Below are 24,061 nucleotides of genomic sequence, written 5' to 3' on the forward strand. Positions count from 1 at the left end.
GTTTTTGCCAAGCTGCTCTAAAGTTCTTGAAACACAAAAACTCTGGGTGAAACCTTTTTTTTAAGATCAGGATTCACACTAGGTTGATTTAAAGATTAAGGCAGAGCCAAAACTGGTTTGGCTCAGCGGACAGAGCGTCGGCCTGTGGAATGAAAGGTCACAGGTTCGATTCTGATCAAGGGCATGTACCTTGGTTGCGGGCACATCCCCAGCAGTGTTTTTTTTTTTTAAACATATTTTTATTGATTTTTTACAGAGAGGAAGGGAGAGAGATAGCTAGAAATGTCGATGAGAGAGAAACATCAACCAGCTGCCTCCTGCACACCCCCTACTGGGGATGTGCCCGCAACCCAAGTACATGCCCTTGACCGGAATCGAACTTGGGACCCTTCAGTCCGCAGACTGACGCTCTACCACTGAGCCAAACCGGTTTTAGCCCCAGTAGCGGTTGTACAAGAGGCAGCTGATCAATGTTTCTCTCTCATCGATGTTTCTAACTCTCAATCCTTTTCTTTTTCTCTCTATAAGAAATCAATAAAATATATTAAAAAAATAAAAAATTAAAGATTAAGGTAGGATTGCCTTGGCCAGTGTGGCTCAGCTGGTTTGACCACTGTCCCATGCACCAAAGGGTACCTGGGTCGATGCTCAGGGCACTTGCCCAGATTGTGGTCTCTGTTGGAAGTAGCAGATGGATGTTTTCCTCTTGGTCAGGGCACATATTTATATTTACAAGTTTTCTCTTCAAAGAGAGACTTTTGCTATCTTTAATATAATGCTATTTATATTTAGTTATTTTAGTATTTTCTCTTAAGCATTTGCAAAAGGTGAAAAGCAGCCCTAGTCAGTTTGGCTCACTGCATAGAGCGTCAGTCTGTGGACCCAAGGGTCCTGGGTTCGATTCCGGTCAAGGGCAGGCACATAGCTCGGTTGCAGGCTCCGCGCTGACCCAGGCCCTGGAAGGCCTGTGCAGGGGGCAACAAATGGATGTCGTTCTCTCACATTGATATTTCTCTCTGTCTTTCCCTCTCTCTTCTACTCTCCCTAAAAATCAGTAGAAAAATATCCTCAGTGAGGATTAAAAAAAAAGTCAAAAAGCATGATTAATTGTGGACTATGCCTTTGGCATCAATCTGATGTTCAGACCACTACTACAATGAAAACATGTAACATCACCTGGTGACAGCATACTCTGAATACAGTTCATTTTAAAGAAACATTGTTTCTCAAAGTTTAAACACTAAGCCTAAACAGGCCATTAGAGAATATCTCATTCTTTCACATACTTGTAACTAGCTTTGGCAAGTAACTGATGGATGCGTCCTTTCACCTCTTCTGTGGTCTCTGTAGTAATTTTTTCAGGAATCTCCTCTTCTTCCTGGGGAAGTGTGAGCAGCTGTTGTAAGGTAGACTTCAACTCTGGCAGCATGGCTTCCCACTCCTCCTCTGGGTCCAGTACTGCGGCTGAATGAGGAAGTATCACTTAGACTCTTTCACTGGTGTTTCTGCTGCAGGGAGGACTGTTTGGGGTGGGATTCCTACGCATTAACTACTCACAAGCAACTGCAGTTTGCCTCTGGGCCCTCATCTCTTGTAATTTCTGGGTTTCCTTCTGCAGCGGTCCAGCAAGGTCAGAATCACTAAGCTATCAAGGTAAAATGAGCATCAGGGTCACCAAGTCACAGATTTTCACCCCTTGTTTCCTTTAATCCCTTCTCTTCCGGATGGCCCACGTCTACTTACCTTGCAGGAAAAGGGATTATTGGTGAGAAAACTGGCCAGCAGCTGGATAGCATTTTTACACACCAGCACCGACTTGTCTGCCAGACGGCCCACTGCCAAGGCCACCACTGCCTGGAAGCGTGTCAGGGGGAGAGCCTAAGTGGGATACAAAAAGGATCAGCTCACGTCCACATCGTCCTTCTGCTCTAGATGATCTTGAAATAACTAAATGAGCTACCTATTCATTCCAAAGAAACTTTTCTGTGGGATACAAAATAATTAAGGAGCACTCTTTTAGTAGTTAAGACACAGTACAGTCCTTAAACGGAGCCAGACATCCTTGCGCTTTGATAGACGAAGACCTTTATTACTGGTAGTAACCATCTGAATTCTACTCTTGTTTGGGACAGATTTTTTTTTTTTGACACCGATTCCTCTTTTCTCTGGCCGATACAGAGTGGTACCATATATCTTTATTAGGTAGAAGGCTGTTCACCTTCTGCTGGACGATTCGGGTGAAGAGTTGCAAAACACGGCTTCGTACAAAGGAATTGACATCATGGCCATGGGCTTGCAGGGTGTCCAAGAACTGGTCTCTGGTGTCTCGGGCTGCTTCCTCCAGCTGATCACCATTCAGAACCTGCAGTATCATCTCTGCCATGGCTGCGAGCACAGCATTGCGCATCATGTAATTCTGAGAGAGAAATAAAGTTGGTATAAGCCTCTGCATTCCACTACTCACTTTCCCTTTCCTAATTCTTATGCCTGTCTAGGCACTAAAAAGGGGCAAGGCCTTTAGTCAAGGTTATCCTTGCTTGTCTTAGCTATAACTTTCCCTGGAAAAAGCTAAACCCCATAGGGACTTTATTTGCTCAGAGAAGAATGTAGAGACAAAATAAACAAGAGCCAAAAACCATTTCCCCCCTAAGGTTCATCCAGGTAATCATGGTGGTAGCCAAATATGAAATTGAATCTATCCACCAATATACTGGTACATTTGAAAAGTATTAATGACTACCTATCACCTGAGGTCTCACCACCATTGATCCTTACCAATAAATAGGCCCTTCCCTCCCACTCCCCTATTTTACTGACAGAAAAGGAAACAGAGAAATAGAAATCAGTCCTACAGTGCCAGCAAGTCTATTACAGAATCTGATAAAGAAGAGGGTTTAGGGTTATTTTCTAGGCCAAGAGCCAGAGAAGGGGGTCTTGCACAAGAAGTTAAAATAAATTAGATGAACAAGTGGACCGTCTCTGTCCTTAATATTCACATAAGAGAGTTTCATTCAGGAGGATCCAAGATGGCTGCTCGGGTAGACACCTAGCCGCAGCAGCTCACAACAATTTCAATGGAATACAACTAAAATGTAGAGTGGACATTGCCCAGAGCTACAGGTAGTCGACTGACTGAAAACTCTACATTAGGAAGGAGGGAGAAAACCAGAACGAAAATCAGAGGAGCTGAAAAAAAGCCTAAGGTACGGAGACATGCTGCGCGCTCGCACGCACGGGCGCGCAGAGAGGTCGCAGCCGGAGAGGAGGAGAGGGCTGGGTGCTGCCTGGCGTTTCCTAGCAGGAAGGAAATAGAACCCCCAGCCTGGGCTGAACCCCCGAACCGGCAGCGCTGAGCCCCAAGTTATGGGCCAGAACCTGGGGACCCAGGCTCCGGCAGGGGGAGACGGGGCTGTGAGGCGGAATCCCGGCGAAAGGCGGGGCCCCCGAAGTCGCGCGCACATGGCGCGCAGAGGACTGAATGTTGACTCTGATGCTGGATTACCCTAGCCGGAAGAAACAAAGCCTCCGGCGGCGGCGCTGAGAAACAAAGCCTCCGGCGGCGGCGCTGAGCCTCAGTCCACACCGCCCCGAACTCCAGGTCTGGGCCAGTCCCTGGGGACCCAGGCTCAGGCAGGGGGAGACGGGGCTGTGAGGTGGAGTCCTGGGAGCGCGGCGAAAGGCCGAGCCCCCGGAGTCACGCACACTGCGCAGAGGACAGTCTGTTGACCCTGATCCTGGACTCCCCTAGTGGGAGGGAGAAAGAAAGCTCCAGACTGGAGGAACGCGACGAGGAGCAGGAGCCCCTGCCGGACACCGGCCAGCCGGGCGCCAGCAAGGAGCCGGGCGACGGGGCCCCCCGGGGGGGGGGGGGGGTGCCCCTGAGCCATCGACTGCTGAGCGCGGGCAACGGAGCCAAGGACGGGGGCTGCTTCCTGGGCGGCGCCGACCCCGGTAACAGGCTGAAGCAGCACAGGAGCCTGCGGAGAACAAAGGGGTGCCACAGGCCAACCTGCTGAGCTCCCAGGACAAGGAGGAAGAAACCAAAGAAGTTCTCAATGTGAAGAAATCAAGTGAGAGCAAATGATAGTAAAATTACTTAAGAAAGAATACAAAGAAGATCTTGAAAAATCAAAGACTAAGTCAGAACTCAACGCACCAGCCAACATTGCAACATAAATGCGTTTTGTTTTTTTTTAAAAAAAAGAAGAAAAAAAAAAAAGAGAAAAAAGGGACAGAATGTTGGAACAGCGGCAACCAGGCCTAGAGTGGCCAGGCACAAGGCAGTGACAGCTGGGCCTGGAGCAGCAGTGGCCAGGCCCCAGAGCAGCAGCAGCCAGAACAAGAGCATCAACGGCCAGCACTGGAGCAGCCAGACCTGGGGCAGTGGCAGCCAGGCCTGAGGCAGAGGCGGCCAAGCCCAGGGTGGCCAGTCCAGGAACACCCAGACACGGAGTGGCCGGGCCCGGAGAAGACGGGCCCAGAGCAGCCGGGTTGGGAGCAGCCAGGCCCAGAACAGCAGTAGCCAAGCACGGAGCATCCAGGCTGGGAGCGGCCAGGCCCGGAGCAGCCGGGTCTGGTGTGGCCTGGCCCGGAGCAGTGGCTGCCAGGCTGGGAGCGGCCAGGCCCGGAGCAGCAGCTGCCAGGCTGGGAGCGGCCAGGCCCGGAGCAGCCTGGTCTGGTGCGGCCAGGCCCGGAGTAGCAGCTGCCAGGCTGGGAGCGGCCAGGCCCGGAGCAGCCGGGTCTGGTGCGGCCAGGCCAGGAGCAGTGGCTGCCAGGCTGGGAGCGGCCAGGCCCGGAGCAGCCGGGTCTCGTGCGGCCAGGCCAGGAGCAGTGGCTGCCAGGCTGGGAGCGGCCAGGCCCGGAGCAGCGGCTGCCAGGCTGGGAGCAGCCAGGCCCGGAGCAGCCGGGTCTGGTGCGGCCAGGCCAGGAGCAGTGGCTGCCAGGCTGGGAGCGGCCAGGCCCGGAGCAGCGGCTGCCAGGCTGGGAGCGGCCAGGCCCGGAGCAGCCGGGTCTGGTGCGGCCAGGCCAGGAGCAGTGGCTGCCAGGCTGGGAGCAGCCAGGCTCGGAGCAGCGGCTGCCAGGCTGGGAGCGGCCAGGCCCGGAGCAGCCGGGTCTGGTGTGGCCAGGCCCGGAGCAGTGGCTGCCAGGCTGGGAGCAACCAGGCCTGGAGCAGCGGCTGCCAGGCTGGGAGCGGCCAGGCCCGGAGCAGCCGGGTCGGATGCGGCCAGGCCAGGAGCAGCAGCTGCCAGGCTGGGAGCGGCCAGGCCCGGAGCAGCCGGATCTGGTGCGGCCAGGCCCGGAGCAGCGGCTGACAGGCTGGGAGCAGCCAGGCCAGGAGCGGCCGGGACCGGAGCAACCGGGCCCAGAGCAGCCGGGTCGGGTGCGGCCAGGCCTGTAGCAGCAACAGCCAAGTCCAGAGCAACTAGGTCGGGAGTGGCAATGACCAGACCCGGAGCAGCTGGTTGTGGAACGAACCAGAGCAACAGAGGCCAGGCCCGGAGCAGCCAGGCCCAAAACAGCTCGCTCCTCGCCTGTCCCTGCCCACGGCTGCCTCTCAGACATGGCTGGAAACTTTTGCGGGAACTTGAGGGTCTGCTGAATCAAGTGATGAAGGCTTAGATCTGGATGTGTTGAGTTAGTATAGCGCTGGGGTGTTGATCTGTGAGTGCCTTGGGTGGAGCCTGGATGAGGCTGGTTGACCTATTTGGAAATGTCTTTTGTGTGAAGTGTATCATTGGGCATGTGGAGGTATTATTAATATGAGAAAATGCTAAGTAACAGATTTACTATCTGAAAAGGGATTTACTATCGGGGAAAGGGAGGGAGGAAGAGACTGAACATAAACTGTGCACCTATGGATGAGGACAATGGGGGATGGGGAGGGGGCGGAGGGTGGGGTGGGAACCTGGTGGAGGGGGGAAGAAATGAGGAACCTTTGTAATAATATGAACAATAAAGATTGATTTAAAAAAAAAAAAAAAATATTCACATAAGAGTGTCCTGCGTTAGTTTAGGAAATGACCAGGTTGGCATTCAGGGACAAAAGAGAATTGAACCAGGCAAGTATGGCTCAGTGGTTGAATGTTGACCTATGAACTAGAAGGTCATGATTTGACTCCTGGTTTTGGGCTCGACTCCCTAGTATAGGAGGCATCCAATCAATGATTCTTTCTTACCATTAATGTTTTTTTCTCTCTCTCTCCTGACCCCCCTTCCTCTCTGAAATCAATTAAAAACAAATAAACATATTATATATATATTCCTAAAAAGAGAGAATTGAGAGAAATGACATGGGTTGATTTGAGAAAGTTTATTGTATTGAGGAAGAAAGGCAAGCCAGATGGTAGGAAGAGGCTTCATCCTGAAAAACGAATGGGATTCAGAATCACTGCTGTCACTCTCTCTGAACTTAAGCTGTGGAACTGTCACCTCCCCTACCAGACCTGGAGAACACCAATGTGACACGGAAATAGGCTCTTTATTCAATAAGACTTATCTGCTTCTCTACAGGAAGGAAGTGCTACAGTGATAAGACCAGACAACTTGACTTCATGTGAAAGCTACCTCCTTGGTAAAAAAACAAACATAAATCCCCAGAAAACCTGAGATCCCCAGAGTACCACCTACCTCTCCATCCAGATGATCTAGCAAAATGCACATGCTGGACATCAGGATGGCTGGGATACGTTCTGCTAGTTCTGTCAAGAAGGCTGCAAAGCCCTTTGCTCCTATAGGGTCCCGACTCAGCTCCTGGGGACACTTCTGTCCAATCTCTCTACACAGGGAAGAAAACACAGCCACAGTAAGATAACTCAATTCCCAGTAAGAGGAGATAAGACTAGTATCTAATAGCTGAAGGAATCTAGTGTTATACAGAGAACATACTCTACTTCTAATCTTTCTTTATCTTCTCCCAAAGAGAAACGAGAATTAGAAACTTAGAAGCGAAGAGTTACCTTACAATCTCTCCCACTATGCTCTTCATTCCATAGTCAGTTGCCCATAGACTCACAGCCGCCACCAGTACAGGTGGCAGGTGTTCAAAGTGCTGCAGCATCTGGATGATTTTCACTGTGGCACCTGTGGAAGTACTAAACATGAGAAATTATGGGCAAAGTGAAAAGGGTAGGGGCAAGGTGAAGGGCTAACTTACTGAGCATATGGTTGTAATGTGTCAAGGCTACACCAAGCAGGCGTGCTATGGCTTCCCGGGTAGAGCGGTTCTTCTGGTGACCAATGGTGGGGTTCTCCAGAAGGCGGTAACAGCAACCAGTAACCAAACTGAGAAAGGAACAAAGTGAGATGAAGAAATCAGTTGTCTGGACTCAATTATATTGGGGGTCTGCCTCATTCATTCTATTTCTACTGCCACTGAAGTCAGGATCTTCTAGTTTTCTTCATTTCCATACCAATTTGCATTGATGACCTCAGATAGGTACTTCGTCCTTTGAGATTACCAACTTTCAACCAGTTAGGATGCCCATACAGAACCCGAATAGGGGTGCTCAAAAGTCCGGTTTACAGTTTGAGTATGTTCAACAGTTTATTTGTTATTATTTATTAACTAGAGGCCTGATGCACAAAATTCGTGCAGGGGTGGGGGTGGGGGTGTCCCTCAGCCCAGCCTGCACCCTCTCCAATCTGGAACCTCTAGAGGGATGTCCGACTGCCCATTTAGGCCCTGCAAGGGGCAGTCGGACATCCCTCTCACAATCCAGGACTGCTGGCTCCCAACCGCTTATCTGCCTGCTAGCTCGATCACCCCCTAACCACTCCCCTGCCAGCCTGATTGACGTCTAACTGCTCCCCTGCCGGCCTGGTTCCCCCTAACTGTTCTTCCCTGCCAGCCTGGTCGCCCCCAACTGCTCTCCCCTGCAGACCTGGTCACTCCCAAATGCCCTCCCCTGCAGGCCTGGTCCCTCCCAACTGCCCTCCCCTGCTGGCCATCTTGTGGAGGCCATCTTGTGTGCACATGGGGGCAGCCATCTTATGCGTTAAGAGTGACGGTCAATTTACACATTACCTCTTTATTATATAGGATTATTGCATTATTTACCATACAAACAACTATACACCTACTTTGCCCAGTCCTGTATATGATAAAAGATAGGACAAATTCACCAGTGACTTCTCATTGTTAAATGTAAGTCAATTCAGTCCTCAGCTTAAATGGTCACTCCTTTCTCCAAAAGAAACATGCTTCACATGGCTTCCTGAATGCTAGACTCTCCTCTCAGTTTATCTGTCTTGTCCCTTCTCATCACCCTACCTTCTTAATGCTGAAGTGTCCCAGGGTATAGTCTGGATTTCTGCTCTACTGTGGCTACTGACTGATTTAGTAATCTCATTCAGTCTTGTGGCTATAAAAACATATATTCCCAAATGTGTGCCTCTAGGCCACACCTCTCTCCTGTACTTCAGATTTGTACATTCTACACCTGAATCTGACATTTTGATATCTAATAAGCACCTAAAACATTGTATGTCTAAAATATAACTTCTAATGGTCTTCCCCAAAACACACCCCCATAGACTCCCCATATTTCAGTTACAGACAATTCCATTCTTCCAAATGCTCCAATTTCATCATCCTCCCTCAAACCTCACATACATCTGTCACTCATCTTGTAAGCTCTACATTTAAGATAAAAAGTATGAACTACAACCACTTCTCTTCATCTCCACTAACACTCTCTGGTCTAAATTATCATTATTTCTTGCCCATCCACTTCTCTCCCTTCATAGTCTGTTTCAACACAACAGCCAAAACAGCCCTGTTAAAGACCAAGTAAGAACACCTGTTGTCCTGCTCAGAACCCTTGAGGAATCCCATCTCACGGAGAAAATGCCAATTACCATGATGGCCTACAAGCATCTGCACAGTTTGGCTCCAACTGCCCCCAGCCCTGACCTATAACCTATCCCTCTCTCTGGCCTCATTGCTAGTCCTTGTACATCTGGACACCTCCCTCCTCAGGGGCTTTGCCCTTGCTCTTACTCCAGATAGTCTCACTGCTCTGATGACCTCCTCCGGGTCTTTGCTCAAATGTCACTGAGTCAAAGAGATCTTGCCAGAACTACTGAATTAAAATCACAACCTTCTTCCATTAAACGGCCCCCCCACCTCCATTTTTCTCCATAGTAATAAAACATAAAAATAATATATATTCTTATTTTAAAAATTGGCTTCTGCTCTATAAAACTGAGGGCAGAAACTTTTGTTTCTGGTGCCTATAATGATACTATCTATGCACCTAGGAGATTATCAGTAAATAATGTTTCATGAATGAATACATGGGTATTAAAGATGAGAAATTAAAAAAAAAAAAAAAAAAGATTAGAAATTCACAGCCCTAACATTCATTATCTACTTCCTAATAACTTAATGTTTTGAGTATATTTCTATATTACAGATACAATTGAGGCATGAAGTAAAGTAGGTCCAGCAAAAGAACCCTCATTCCACATAGCTCAGTATTATCTGTAGTCGTTTTAACTGCCTACCTCACAAATTCCTCTTCAATTATTGAGTGGTTCCATAGGTGACGAATGTCCAACTGGAGGAGCTGTGTTAAAAGCTGAAGAATTGGTTGCCTCTCCTCTTCCCAGTCAAAGCCATGGGCTGACTTGGCCCTGGCTTTCTTGCCCTAAAAAAGATCATGTATACCTTTAGGAAAAAAGTCAAGATCTGCTAGTCTGAGTGCCTAAGCTAACCAGTATCGAGACAAGATAGAAGGTAATACGGAAGAGGTATGTCGTGATACTTTTGAGCATAAACCCTAAGAACAGGAAGGAGTTTCAGAATCATTAGATTTCCTTCTTTCCTATCAATTCACCATCCTTCCTATTAAATGAGCCAGGAACTCCAAGTTACCTTTCCAAGGTCCAGGTCCACGAGATTTGTCTGGGTGGTCATAGTCTCAAAGGATTCCAAGAGACGTACCAGAGCATAGCAGTTCATTTTGAGGGCATTTAGGTGGGCACTTCTATCTGATACACTCAAAGTTGCATCATCGAGGATAGCTGGAAGTTCCTGAGCATGGCGGGATACCACTGTGAGGGTCAGAATCGGAGTCAGTTTTATTCCCTTTCCTCACAGTACCCCAACTTCTAAACACCCTGCACTCGCAGCCATCAGATTACCAAAGATCTGTGTTTCATTTCTCAGTGGCCACAACACAAGCTAAGTCCTTTAGGACCCTTGACCCTGATACCATGAACATGCCTTGTCCCTCCCTACTCATTCCAGTTACCACAATTTCTTCCTGGCAACTGGGAAGAAATTATCTCCACGAAAGAAATAATTCTTCAAAAGCAGGAAGAATTTCTTGTTGGTCTGCCCTTACAGTGAACACACATAACTCTGTATTGCCCACCAAGATTACAGACCTAATAGGTCAAAGGTCCTTGGGCTTAGCCAAACCAACTGAATCACCATAGCCTTGATATCATCATGTGGCTGGTAAAATGTAGTAAACAACTACCAACACCTTCTATTCCATACTTGCCCCCTGACCCCATACACACCTTTTATCAGGAATTCCAGGGCATCTTCCTTGAGGCCAGGATCTATACTTCGAAAGTGACTATGAAGGAAAAAAAGTGCAAGGGTTGAGACAGAAACTTGCAGAGCCCATTCTAACAGATCAGATCTAACTTGAAGAACCTAATGGCTAAAAATACATGCGAAATTGCTCAACTGAAAAAATATGGTAGCAAGTTGGTATAAATGCTCATCAGTAGAGATATCAGCACCCAGAACAATTAAAAAATATATATATATATTTTTATTCACTTCAGAGAGGAAGGGAGATAGAAACATCAATAATGAGAGAGAATCATTGATCGGCTGCCTCCTGCACGCCCCACAATGGGGATTGAGCCCGCAACTCAGGCATGCGCCCTTGACTGAATTGAACCTGAGACCTTTCAGTCCACATGTGGATGCTCTATCTGCTGAGCCAAACCAGCTAGGAAACACCCAGAACAATTTATCAATGAACATAATTTAAAATTTCAGGACTAACATGCAAAGTTAGTTCAAACAGCCACCAGTTCTTTTAAAAACACCAGTGAGTACTTTACTTACTGCAGAATGCTGTATACAGTATCAAAGTGCTCCAGCATAGCCAGGGGTCCCTGAGCTCGGAAGGCAGTCTGAAAAGCTATAAAGATGAAAGAATCTGATCAGTACAGAGGGGAGAGGCGCTTTTGGTAAATTCTATTCATGTCAGAAAATTGAGTTAATTACTTTTATTGGCAAAATCACAAAATAGTTCATTTCAATGGAACCTATTATAATAATACTAGAGGCCTGTTGCACGAAGATTCGTACAATAGGCCTTCCTTCACCTGGCTGCCAGCACCAGTTTTCCTCAGGCACCCAGGTTCCAGGCCTTTGCTCCAGTGGAGTGCTGCTCCTGTAGCTCCCTCTGCCCCCTGCCCTCTTCCTTACAGCAGGTGTTCTGCCCCACCCAGCTGGCTGGCACCTAGAGCGGCTGCCTAATCTTTGTCCTGCTAATTTGCATGGCCCCTCCTGATTGGCTGCTGGCATCATGGAGGTAAGGTCAATTTACATATTTCTCTTTTATTAGTGTAGATCTTACATTTTGTCCTGTTTTACAAGTAAAGCCTTACTTGAGTTTCACCGTATTTCTGAGCTAGACAAAGTAGACAGTATTATGCCTATTTTATGGGAAAAGAAATGGTCAAAAAGGAGTTATGTGACCTGTCCAGCTTACAATAGTTAGTAGTGAACTAATTTTAATTTAGTAATTATAAAAGCGGCAAAACCAGCACAGAGTTCCTGTACTTTCTTCCTAGATAATGGTCACTTAGTATAAAGATCTATTCTAAACCAAGAAATTAACATTAATTCAATGCTATTAATTAATCTACAAATCTTATTTGAATTTTTCCAGTTGTAGCAATGCCCCCTTTCTGGTTCAGGGTCCTATCTAGCAAACCACAGTGCATTCAGTTATTGTCTCCTTAGTCTCCTCTAATCTTTCTTTTGTGATTTTGACAAGTTTGAAGTGTACTAACCAGTTATTCTATAGAATGTCCCTCACTTTGGGTTTGTCTGATATTGTCTCATGATTAGAGTGAGGTTAGATTAATTTGCATTTTTGGCAAATTACCATGGAAGAGAGGTTGGGTCCTTCAGATGCATCATACAAAGAAGTATGTGATGTCAATGTCTTAATATTGCTGATAACTTTGATTACTTAGTGTTTGTCAAGTGTCTCCACTGTAGAGTTACTATTTTACCCTTTGCAAATAAGTATCTTGTGGGGAGATACTTAGAAACTATGTAAATACCCTGTTTCTTATATTTGCCCACTAATCTAAACATCTATTAATAATAATTATTATTGTGATATTTTCTAAATGGTGACTTTTCTATCTACATCATTCCTTCTACACTTACTAATGGGAATGCCACTATGAGGATGACCTATGCTTTTCCCCTCATTTATTCATTCCATTATTTATTTATATCATAGTGGATTTATGAATATTTCTTTTATTCTGCTTAATCCATTCCTATTACTATTGGTCAAATCATCCCAAACTTGACTACTGGTAGCTCCTTCAACTTGGCCTGTGTCCTGACATGGCCCCTTCACTTGTACTTTCATAATTTTTTGTATCACATGATGTTCCAGCTCATCTTATAATTTCACTGACTCTGTTCTGGCATCAACATTCTCAACAATTCTGGTTCCTCTTTTGGGAGAATGGTAGGTAGAAAGCAATTTATAGGCACTAGTTGGCTTACTGCTATTGAAATATCATTGTTTTTAGACCCTCTCAGTAGAAAAAAGCTGGACACACACACACACACCTTTTTTACCTATCTATATTAAACACGTGAGTTCATTTATGTATTAGCTTAATTAATCTAGTATACACACAAAGCAGTTTCAGAATTACTAACACACACCTTATAAAAAATAAATTTACTGCCCTGGCTAGTGCTCTCAGTGGTTAGACATTGGACCACACAACCAAGGGTGGCAGGTTCAATTCCCGGTCAAGGGCATGCACTTGGGTTGCAGGTTGGATCCCTGGCCCTGGTTGGGGCAAGTGTGGGAGGCAACCAATCAATGTTCTCCCTCACATTGATGTTTCTCTCTCCCTCTAAAAATCAATGGAAAAAACATCCTCAGGTAAGGATGAACAAAAACAAGCAAGCAAAAACCCCCACCAAAGCAACACAAACAAACAAACACACCACCATGCTGGCTATTCTCTTTAAACTTATAATTTACTAGAGGCCTGATGCATGAATTTGTGCACAGGTGGGGTCTAGCTGACAGGCAGAGATCTGGCTGACTGGCTGGTGGGGGTGGAGGGGCAGGTGATGGGTCAGCTCTGCCCCTTGGCTGAACTCCTGGTGGAGGGGACAATTTGCATACTAGCCTTTTATTATATAGGGTTATTTCTTAAGACTTTTACAACAATAATCCTAAGGTTACTCACTTTCTTCTAGGCAATTTTTCACTTTCCTCTGCTTATGACACCAAGGCCTCCTTCCTTAACTCACCCTCAGTTAAAGGCGTCACTTCCTGCCCTAGTTGGCTTGGCTCAGTGGATAGAGCGTTGGCCTATGAACTGAAAGGTCCCAGGTTCAATTCTGGTCAAGGGCACATGCCCAGGCTGTGGGCTCGATCCCCATTGTGGGGTGTGCAGGAGGCAGCCGATCAATGATTCTCTCTCATCATGGATGTTTCTATTCTCTCTCCCTCTTCCTTCCTCTCGGAAATCAATAAAAAACATATATTAATAATAATAATAATAATAATAATAATAATAAAAAAAAAGGCATCACTTCCTATCTCACGGAGAAAACAGAATTGGGACAGAAGATAACTTTTATCTGCCCCAAGCTCTGTATTTACCTGCACTACCTGCATCTGTGCTCATAGATTGCCTTCTCTTTTGCTATTGCACATAAATTGTCCATGCTCTAATAAAACCATTCCCCACCACCCCACCATGTGCCAGATCACATACTCTTACCTACTAAAAGATACTGTTCCAATAATTGTTTCCTATCCCTTTTGCATCATTAGCTTTTCCCTCTGATCATTCCCATTTAACAGATACATGTAATGCTACCCATCTTACCAAAAATATCCCCCACTGACTCTTATCTCCCCTTCTAGCTACCACCCCATTTCTCTGATACCCCTTAAAGCAAAACAAAGCTATCTAAACTTACCACCATCTCTCATCCCATAAGCTTGGACCACTACTTCTCTGAAACAGCTTTTATCACAGTTGCCAGCAATTGCCAAATCGCTAAATCTAGTAATCTCAATTTGTAGTTGATCTCTTCTTTCCTTTTTGAAATATTCTCTTAATGTACCTCCCATTTAGTGCCTTCATTCACTTTCTGCTTCAATAATTGGTCCTTAGTTTCTTCTATAGGTTCTTTCTCATCTCTAGCCTTTAAACATATTTTATTGATTTCAGAAAGGAAAGGAGAGGGAGATAAAAACATCAATGATGATACAAAATCATTCATTGATCGGCTGCTTCCTGCACGCTCCCTATTGGGAATCAAGCCTGCAACTCATGTATGTACCCTCACAGGGAATTGAACTGTGATCTTCTGGTTCATAGGTCAGTTTTCAATTACTGAGTCATGATGGCCAGGTTCTGCAGCCTTTAAATGTTGGACTTGGCTCTGTCTTATAACTTCAAATGGTTTTTCTACTCCATCTACTTTCACTCCAATCTCATGACTTTAAGTGCTCTCTACAAGCTGAAAATCAAATCTCAAATATCTTTAGCTGGGACCCCTCCCCTGAATTCCAGTCTAAATCTGCTCCTCTCATGTCCCGGTCTCAATAAATGACAACTCCATTCTTTTACCAATAAATGACAACTCCATTCTGTTTCCCCGAAAATAAGACAGCGTCTTATATTAATTTTTGCTCCCAAAGATGCGCTAGGTCTTATTTTCAGGGGATGTCTTATTTTTCCACGAAGAAGAATACGGTACACATTTATAGTTAAATGAAAATAAAGGAAATTTATTACCTGTATATGGTACGGTAGTATGGTAGTTGTCAACACAAACCAGACAAACTGTGAATCCTACAGTATCAAGAATTTACTCATTTATTCAATGACAATCATGTCATCATCTTCTGGAACATCATCATAACAATCCAATTCCTGAATTTCCTGGTGAATTTCTTGTGACTCCATTTCTTTCAGAATCAGTGGACCAAATCTCTCATGTTTAGCCTGGGGGGTGAGGGGGCCCTTATTTTCGGGGGGATGCCTTATATTTCACTCAGAAGGAAACCTGTAAGTAGGTCTTATTTTCGGAGGATGTCTTATTTTTGGGGAAACACGGTAGTTGCTCAAGTCAAAAGCCTTGCAATCCCTTGATTCTTTTTTTCTAGTCCCATAAATCCAATCTGATCCAACAATAATACTATTGACTCTACCTTAAAAATATACTCAGGCCCTGATCAGGTAGCTCAGTTGGTTAGTGTCATCCTCTTATGCCAAAGTTTTGGGTTCAATCCTGTCATGGCACATGTAAGAACCAACCAATGAATGCATAAATGAGCGGAACAGCCTTTAAATGTTGGACTTGGCTCTGTCTTATAACTTCAAATGGTTTTTCTTTTCTCAAAGAAATCAGTGTTTCTTTCCCTTCCTATTTCTAAAATCATTAAAAAAACAAAAACAAAAAAGCACACACACACACACAAAATATTCAGAATCTAACTAACCTTTTATGATCCCCTCCACTGCTATCACCCAGGCAAGCTACCTGATATTACTGTAATAGCCTACTATTTTCCCTGCTTCTTCCCTTGCCCTTTACAGTCTCTGTTCAACAGAGTAATCCTTTAAATTTTTGTTTGTTAATTCTCAACCAAGGATATTTTTCCATTGACTTTTATAGAGAATGGAAGGGAGGAGAGACAGAGAGAAACATCGATGTGAGAGAGACACATCAATTGGTTGACTCCCACAAGCTCTCTAACCAGAGCAGGTGCAACTGAGCTAAGTGCCCTTGACTGGAAATGGAATCCGTGACTCTTCAGTCCTCAGGCTGACATGCTATCCACTGGCTGTCTGCTTGGAATGCCCTGCCTTGAGATCTGCACAAATCACTCCCTCTCTGCTCAAATATCATCTAACAGCAAGCTTTCTCCGATCATCCAATACAAAATGCCAGTCCCTGCCTATGCACAACTTATCTTTATCTTGTTTTACTTTTCTTGTTGGCACTTACAACCACCCAGCATACTCCATATTTACTTATTACTTTTTGAGAGCTTTGAGAAAACTGTCATCTTGTCTGTTTTGTCTATTATTGTGTTGCCTCGAACAGTGCTTGGCACATAGCATGTCCTTAGTATATATCTGTTGAACAAATCAAATGATCTGATTTTGGATATTTATAGAACTTACTAGAGGCCCAGTGCATGAAAATTCATGCACTGGAGAGGGGGGGGGGGGTCCCTCAGCCTGGCCTGCCCCCTTCTCACAGTCCCGGAGCTCTCAGGGGCTACCCAGCGATCAGGGGGAGGCAACGCCCCCATCACACCTCTGCTGCTGTCACTGCCAGCAGCACAAGCCTTGGCTGGCCCTGGGAGGCTGAGGGAACTGGGGGACTCTGGAGGCAGGCGCACAGAGTGGCTGGACCCGCCTGGGGGTGGGCCTGGCTATGCTGCATGCCTGCTGTCCTGGTGGGGCTTAGGGGACTGGGCTCCGGCATCTCTGAGGGCGGGGCAGCCAATTAGCATATTGCCTCATTATTAGATAGGATATTCAGGATTCTAAACACCATAGCAATGTGTTAAAGACTCTTAAAGAAAGTGACCATCCACTTAAAAATATAATGCATTATAATAACTGAAGAACAGTTTGCTATAGTGTACAACATGTGCAATTGGTGATACATATATCCACGCAATGACACTGTTGATTGGCCACCCATCAGTCAGTCAACCTCCATACTCGGACTTACTCCTTGATTACCAAATGGTGATGTGTTCAAGTTTAGGGAGACTCCTAGGTACTCATCTTTGCCTGTTTTGAAGTGTTAGGCATAGTGCCAGCTATGCAGTCTTACCTTTAAGCTGTGATGGAAGATTTCTGATGGACAGTACCTCTTGCACAACATACTGATTCACCCCTCCACTTTTCAACAATTCCTCTGGGGTTAAAGGCAGATGGAAATCACACAGTTGGGGAGACATCCTTCTTCCACTGGCTCACAGGGCTGGAAACCAAACAGAAAACATCTAAGGCCCGTCTTTTCTTCTAGTTCTCCTCTCCTCATTACATAACGATTTTTAGTCTTACATCATGCAGATAACATTATCTTAGAGCAGTGTTTCCCAAACTTTTGACATATGTGTACCCCTTCTGTAATTTCCGTAACGCTGAGTACCCCTCGTACTCATGAGAACGAAGAATTAGGCGCAGCTAAGCATGGTGTAGTGCATATCCCCACCAAACTCCGGTGCCCCACTAAACTCTTCCTGTACCCCTGGGGGTACACTTACCACACTTTGGGAAACACTGTGAGAATATGAGATCTACCCAGGAATAAAATCTCATTTCACTCATGACTCTGCCACTTGGTCATGTCATGAACCTCATGTGTAAAACGGGGTTCCTAGTTTCTGATTACTTTACATAGGTGCTCTGAGAACCTGAGGAGTCAAAGGATTATTAAAGTGTGTAGAGAACTGTAAAGCGGCATATCAATGCCTTGTGTTTGCTTTATTATTTTTTTATGGACAAAGCTTATTAAGTAGAATGGCTCCCCTGAGATCAGAACAATGGTTTCCAGGCTCCAGAATGGGAGAGCATTAATGTTTATGACATGTTTACTGTATGCCAGGTCCTACTAGGCTATTTGAATATATACCTGATTTAATTCTTCAGACTCTTACTCTTATAGAATACATAATACAGCCCAATTTACAGATGATGAAAATGAGGCTAAGAAAGCTTAAGGCAAGAGACGCAAAATTCTGCCGCAGACCTATCAGACTGTTTCTACCGCATCGTACCCCGAGGATATGCCCACTAGACCTCCCTGCCTCTCGTATGCCGCCTAACACCGCGTTCTAACACCCGTACCCCCCGCACTCTACTCTCCCAGTCTTCTTCATTATCCGCCCTCCATGATCACCACATCTTACCCGAGAACCTCACCGGTCGTTCCTGGGACTCCGGCAGAGGAGCTGAAATGGAGAAAGCCCGGCGTGCATAGTACGCACCAATCAGCGAGGCAGCACTGAAGCGGGCAGAGAGAGCGGCCAATCCCCAGCAGGCGGAGGCAAAATCCTGCCTCTGAGCCGGGCGACGCGCGGGCAAAGCCACAAACATGGAGTTCAAATCTCAACGGCCGCCAGGGGACCAATCGCGACGTTCGCTGCAGAGACCGGCCAATCACAGCGCAGGATCCGGAAAGCCGGGCCGCACCGCCAGGAGAGGGGCGGGGCCTAGTTACAGACTCTGCTGCCTGCCTTCCTTGGTCCTTTGCCCGCAGTCGGTGGGGAGGAGACCCCGGCAGTGTCTGCCAGAGATGCCGCGTGCCTAGTTGGACCCATTCAGTCAAACCCAGGACTGGAGGCAAGTCCAGGCCGAGATTTAGGTTTAGCATCTCGTCCGGGTTCCGCCATTTCCTCTGCTACGTGAAGTCCAGCAAAGTCACTTCACTCAGGAGCCCGATTTCCTCCCCTGTACAATAAGGAGAGTAAAAAAAAAAAAAAGAGACAGCGCAAAACTGCTGTGAGGCATAGAAAAAGGAAGCCCTGGGTTCCAGGGTCTGGACCATCTCCCTCGCAGTTGAGGGATGGCCAAAGAAACAAAAATGCGTTTTCCTGAAATCCAGTTTTGGGATACACGGACGTAGAGAAGCCCTCACCTCTTCCGCCGCTCCAAGACTTCCGGCTCGCAGAACGGAAGCGCCTAGGCGGGGCAGGGTCTGAGTGACACCCGGGCCTCCATGCGCCCGAACCCGGAAGGCGGGGCTTGTGGCTGGGGTAGGAGGAGCTTAGGAGCTCCCTGCGCCCAAGAGATACCTGGGTAAGGCCCAAGATGGCTGCTTCCACCTAAAACCTCGGTGAGGGCAGCACGAGCGGTTCCTATCATCTCCTTGGAGGTCACAACTGGCTAGCACTCTGCTATAGCTGCATGCTGTTGTAGGGGAGAGACGGGCACGATGGCAGGGTGCCTCGCTGCGGGTGCAGGAAGGCGCCTGTGGAGCTGGGTGCCCCAGGCCTGCAGAAGTTTCTCTCTGGGTAAGTGGCGGATGTGGAGAGACGCGCGGAGAACTGCTTTTCAGTAAGCGGCCAGGATTCAGTCTCTTTTTTCTCCATCCCTTAGGTGTTCCTGACTTGTATTTTGTAAGGAACACCGTCCCGCCCCCCAAAGTGGTTGATCGCTGGAACGAGAAGAGGGCCATGTTTGGGGTGTATGATAACATTGGCATCCTGGGTAAGATTCGACTCCCTTGTACAGGCAATTATGTTGTAACAAGGGCCTTCCCCGCCCCCCCCCCCCCAACCTGTGTAGGAATGGTAAGAGCAAACACTCATGTGGTTATTTACGTTATATTGGGCATTGTTCTGAGTGTCCTACATGTATTAACTCATTGAATCCGCATAAGAACGTTTTCACTTTGCAGGTGAGGAAACTGAGGCATAAAGAGGCTAGATAATTTTTTCAAAACTAGCAAATGGCAGTGCCAGTATTTGAACCCCAAACAATCTGGCTCCAAAGTCTGTGCTCTTGATACTGTAGTATAACGTGTCTTGTCTGTAGGTGCTGCTCTGAACGGTGTAACTTGTGCTGAAGGCTTAGCAGCTGGTCGAGGCTGTGTTGTCTTAGAACTAACATGTTCTCTCACATTACACAGGAAATTTTGAAAAGCACCCCAAAGAACTAATCAAGGGCCCAAAATGGCTTCGAGGTTGGAAAGGGAATGAATTGCAGCGTTGTATCCGAAAGAAGAGAATGGTTGGATATCGGATGTTCAGTGATGACCTACACAAGCTTAACAAACGCATCAGCTATCTCTACAAACATTTTAACCGACATGGAAAGTACCGGTAGAAGAGTAAGCTGGGGACTGTGGAAAAGGCATATCTAATATCCAGGTGAAGGGAAATCGTACTTTTTTCCCCATGAGGAAAGGACTTTGTATGCTCTCCATAATAAAATGAGGCTTCTTTAGAATCTGTTATCCACACACTTTATTTTCCTCTCGATGCTACTTTTACTCACATAGACTATGAAGTCTACTCATTCCTAAGTCTTAGGATCTTAGATTTGGACTTTACCACTTGCCTTTTGCAATTTAGCCATGTCTGTTTGCCTTTAAGAAAGAAAAAATACTGTTGGCACTTTTTGACATTTAGGTTTCATGTATTGAAAGTGGTAATTTTTAATTGCCCCTTAATGTTAAATGTTAAATATATTTTAAAAAATCCACATTGGACCTGGCTGGTGTGGATCAGTGGTTGAGCATCAACCTATAAACCAAGGAGCCCTCGTTTCAGGCTTAGTCCACAGTTGGGGGTGGGAAGGAGGCAGTTGATCAATGATGATCATCATTGATTTTTCTCTCTTTCCCTCTCCCTTCCTCTCTGAAATCAATACAAATTTATTAAAAAAAAAACAAAACAAACAAACAAAAAAAAATACAAAAAAACTACACTGGAGTGAAATGCAATGGAAAAGTGGAATTATATTTCTGTACTATTCTTGTAAAAACTATTGGTTACCTTTTCTGAGCAGAGAATTGTAGGAGAAACAGAATGTGTAATATATCCTTGACCCACTCTTTGCATATGCTTTTCTAGTTAAGGATAGTTTATTCTATCCTATCCTATATAATAAAAGGGTAATATACAAATCAGCTGAATGGCGGAATAACATTCACTGACCAGCAGGGGGCAGATGCTCAATGCAGGAGCTAAGGATGTCCAACTGGCTTAGGGGAATGGGCCTAAGCCTTGGTCGGACATCTTCGAGGGTTCCTGGACCGTGAGAGGGTGCAGGCCGGGCTGAGGATCCCCTCCTGAAGTGTACAGATTTCGTGCACCAGCCTCTAATGTATATATATTCAGAACACCTTGCACTTAGCAGTCTCAAATATTCGATTGTCTCCTCTCCCAAGTCCCACCAAATCATGTAAGGTATTCCAGAGCCACTCACATTTCATACCCACATCTCCATTCTTATATCCAGCTCTTCTCCAGCCATCATTTTGAAAACTCTCCCATATTATTATGAGCCCTGACACATAATATATACATTTCCATAAGACCCAGGATCTTAATTTATATTCACACATACCCATATCCATTTCTCTGAAACCCTAACTTTTCACATGGGGAGTGGGCCTAAGCCGGCAGTCGGACATCTAGCCACCACTGCTGCACTCACCAGCTGAGAGCCTGGCTTCTGGCTGAGCAGTACCTGTGGAAGAACACTGGCTACCTGGGGCAGCTCCAGCATTGAGCATCTGCCCCCCCCCCCCCCCCAGGTGGTCAGTGCAGTCATAGCGACTGGTTGTTCTGCTGTTTGGTTGATTTGCATATTAGCCTTTTATTACAAGAGGTTCTAAATTGGGGTTGAGTACTACTGCTTTGGAAAATGGAAGAAGGCAAGGGAATGTTTTTTAGGGTTCCTTTATTTTGGCTGAGTCTTTGAACTCATAATATTTTTGCTTTTTGATTTTGCTTGGTTTAATGTGTCTGTGTCTGTCTTCTCCACTAGTTAAGCCTCATTCCCACTGAAGGTAGGGACTACCTTGTACACATTTGCTTGCTGCAGTAGTTGAATATCTGGCATATTAGATATCTTTGTATATGGGATTTTAAAAAAATACTGATTTTAGAGAAAGAGAAACTTCGATTGGTTGCCTCCCATAGTTACCCCAACTGGGGATCAAACCTGCAACCTAAACTATGTGCTCTGACCAGGAACTAAACTGTGACCGCCCATTTCATAGGCCGATACTCAAATCATTGAGCCACACTGGCTGGGCTCCTTTTTATGATTAAAATAAAACCTGTTAAACTAGTAACAGGGAATTTCATTAATTTGATAAAAATTATACACTAGAGATCAACAATATAGATTTATGGACATATATTCTCTTTAAAAATCAGCAACATGACAAGGATGCCCACTATTGCTGCTGCATTATAACTTAGTACTAATGGTCCTACTCAGTTTACAAAAATTTAGCGGTTGCTAAGGGTTAAGGATGGGGTAGGTGTGGCTATAAAGAGAGAGCTCCAGGGAGTCTTGTGCTATTGTAACAGTTCTGTACTCTTTTTTTTTTTTTTTTTTTAAATATATTTTATTGATTTTGTACAGAGAGGAAGGGAGAGAGATAGAAAGCTAGAAACATCGATGAGAGAGAGTCATCGATCAGCTGCCTCTTGCACACCCCCTACTGGGGATATGCCCGCAACCAAGGTACATGCCCTTGACCGGAATCGAACCCGGGTCCCTTCAGTCCCCAAGCCGACGCTCTATCCATTGAGCCAAACCGGTCTCGGCACAGTTCTGTACTCTTGATTGTGGTCGGTGGTAAAAGGAGTCCTCACATATTGAATAAAACTATATATACATGCAGGTGCACACACAAATATACACAGGAATGCATATTAAAATGGCAAAATCTGAATAAGCTCTGTGGATTGTACCAATGTCAATTTTCTGGTTTTAATATTACAGGTGAAGGGCTATAGGGGAACCTCCCTGTATTATTTTCTTAAGTTTAAAACTTTTTCAATTAAAAAAAAAATTCAGTGACTTAGTTTTTTTCAGGGGAAAGTTGGTGGGGATACTTAGGTGTTCATGCTGCCAAAAATAATTCCTCTCCTTAATTTTGTCTTTGAGGGTTTGTGATTTGTTTTCAGTTCCTACAAGTTGTCATTTTGGTGTGGTTCTAGGAGGTAGGTGGGATAAAGACATGATCAATACATTGTTTCTAAGAGCAATTGTTTAATAGTTTTAAGCAGGGTTGTGACATTTGCATAGATCAGTGGTTGGCATACTGCGGCTCATGAACCACATGCTGCTCTTTGGCCCCTTGGGTGTGCCTCTTCCACAAAATACCACGGCGTGGGCGAGTCTATTTTGAAGAAGTGGCGTTAGAAGAAGTTTAAGTTTAAAAAATTTGGCTCTCAAAAGAAATTTCAATCGTACTGTCGATATTTGGCACTGTTGAGTTTGCTGACCACTGGCCTAGATCATTCTGGTGGTTCCCTTGAGGATAGATAGGAGGGAAGGCAAGACCAGAAACAGAAAGATACTGTATTTCATTGTACACTTTTTTCTTTTTCATATAACATCTAAATTAGGTTGTTTCGATATAACTGTTAGCCAAATGAGTGTCTGCGGCTTGGAAGAAAATTCAGAGACAGAAGAGGGACACTTTGAAGAAATGCTGTCTCACCAAAGTTCTTGATGACTGACTACATTGTGTGGAAAATTATGAACATCTAAGACTAAGTCAAAACAATGAATCATAAGGGCCTCTGAATATGACGTTTTAGGAATACTGTTATCATGTTATTCTTCCGTATTTTCATTTTTTACTAGTACATATGCACCATAGTAAAATATAAAAATCTATACTTTTAATAAATATAAAATCAGTTCTGACTGATAAAAAAGCATCGTGTCTTTGCTATCGCCCCCACCCCCCCAGGGAGCTAAAATAATGAGTTTTACAACGGATAAGAACAATGAGACAAGGGGAGAGAATTCTTGAAATACTAACGAGGAAAAATCGACACAACTTGTTGAATTAGTAGAGGAGGGGTAAAGATGAGCGGGGAGGAATTCCAGGATGGTTTCCATTTGGGCCCGCCAAAGGTGCCTGGAAGGCACAGCAGGAGCGTGTTTGGCAGGAAGTTCAATGTAGGATGCTCTGCGTAGAAGCTAATGGGCAGTGGATGAACGGAGCCTTCGGATCTGCTTTGGTGGGACGCACCCCGCGCCCGCTACTTGGGTGAGAGCCTGCCGCTCTGTCTGGATAGACTTT

At 45.5% G+C, this 24,061-nt stretch overlaps 2 protein-coding genes across 4 annotated transcripts in view; one reads left to right on the forward strand and one right to left on the reverse strand.

Moving 5' to 3' along the window:
* Positions 1-18,900, reverse strand: part of NCAPD2 (non-SMC condensin I complex subunit D2) — a 33,066-nt gene extending 14,166 nt beyond the window's left edge. For 2 of the 3 annotated variants that reach the window (XM_084877948.1, XM_084877950.1), the window contains exons 1-13: positions 18,192-18,900; positions 17,111-17,260; positions 11,090-11,165; positions 10,528-10,586; positions 9,875-10,053; positions 9,505-9,647; positions 7,154-7,281; positions 6,957-7,080; positions 6,628-6,775; positions 2,219-2,416; positions 1,744-1,878; positions 1,558-1,645; positions 1,287-1,464 (exon numbers count right to left, since the gene is read on the reverse strand). In XM_084877948.1, the coding sequence (XP_084734074.1) occupies positions 1,287-1,464; positions 1,558-1,645; positions 1,744-1,878; positions 2,219-2,416; positions 6,628-6,775; positions 6,957-7,080; positions 7,154-7,281; positions 9,505-9,647; positions 9,875-10,053; positions 10,528-10,586; positions 11,090-11,165; positions 17,111-17,237 (1,583 nt within the window). In that variant the 5' untranslated portion in view covers positions 17,238-17,260; positions 18,192-18,900. The remainder of the gene's footprint in view (positions 1-1,286; positions 1,465-1,557; positions 1,646-1,743; positions 1,879-2,218; positions 2,417-6,627; positions 6,776-6,956; positions 7,081-7,153; positions 7,282-9,504; positions 9,648-9,874; positions 10,054-10,527; positions 10,587-11,089; positions 11,166-17,110; positions 17,261-18,191) is intronic. The other variant, XM_084877949.1, reaches the window with a different exon arrangement.
* A 120-nt stretch (positions 18,901-19,020) lies between these two features.
* On the forward strand, positions 19,021-20,679 carry MRPL51 (mitochondrial ribosomal protein L51). The gene is made up of 3 exons (XM_084878103.1): positions 19,021-19,295; positions 19,381-19,491; positions 19,913-20,679. The coding sequence occupies exons 1-3, from the start codon at positions 19,217-19,219 to the stop codon at positions 20,107-20,109; spliced, it is 387 nt and encodes a 128-aa protein (XP_084734229.1). The 5' UTR covers positions 19,021-19,216; the 3' UTR covers positions 20,110-20,679.
* The last annotated feature ends 3,382 nt before the right edge of the window (positions 20,680-24,061 follow it).

Source organism: Pipistrellus hanaki (assembly GCF_964339955.1).
Source record: "Pipistrellus hanaki genome assembly, chromosome: 3".
Taxonomy (NCBI): Eukaryota; Metazoa; Chordata; class Mammalia; order Chiroptera; family Vespertilionidae; genus Pipistrellus; species Pipistrellus hanaki.

Excerpts from the sequence above, each read along its gene's own strand:
- MRPL51 (XM_084878103.1), top strand. The coding sequence starts at position 19,217 with ATGGCAGGGTGCCTCGCTGCGGGTGCAGGAAGGCGCCTGTGGAGCTGG. Across the intron at positions 19,296-19,380 it reads CTGCAGAAGTTTCTCTCTGG|GTGTTCCTGACTTGTATTTT; the intron begins GTAAGTGGCGGA and ends TCCATCCCTTAG. Across the intron at positions 19,492-19,912 it reads TGATAACATTGGCATCCTGG|GAAATTTTGAAAAGCACCCC; the intron begins GTAAGATTCGAC and ends CACATTACACAG.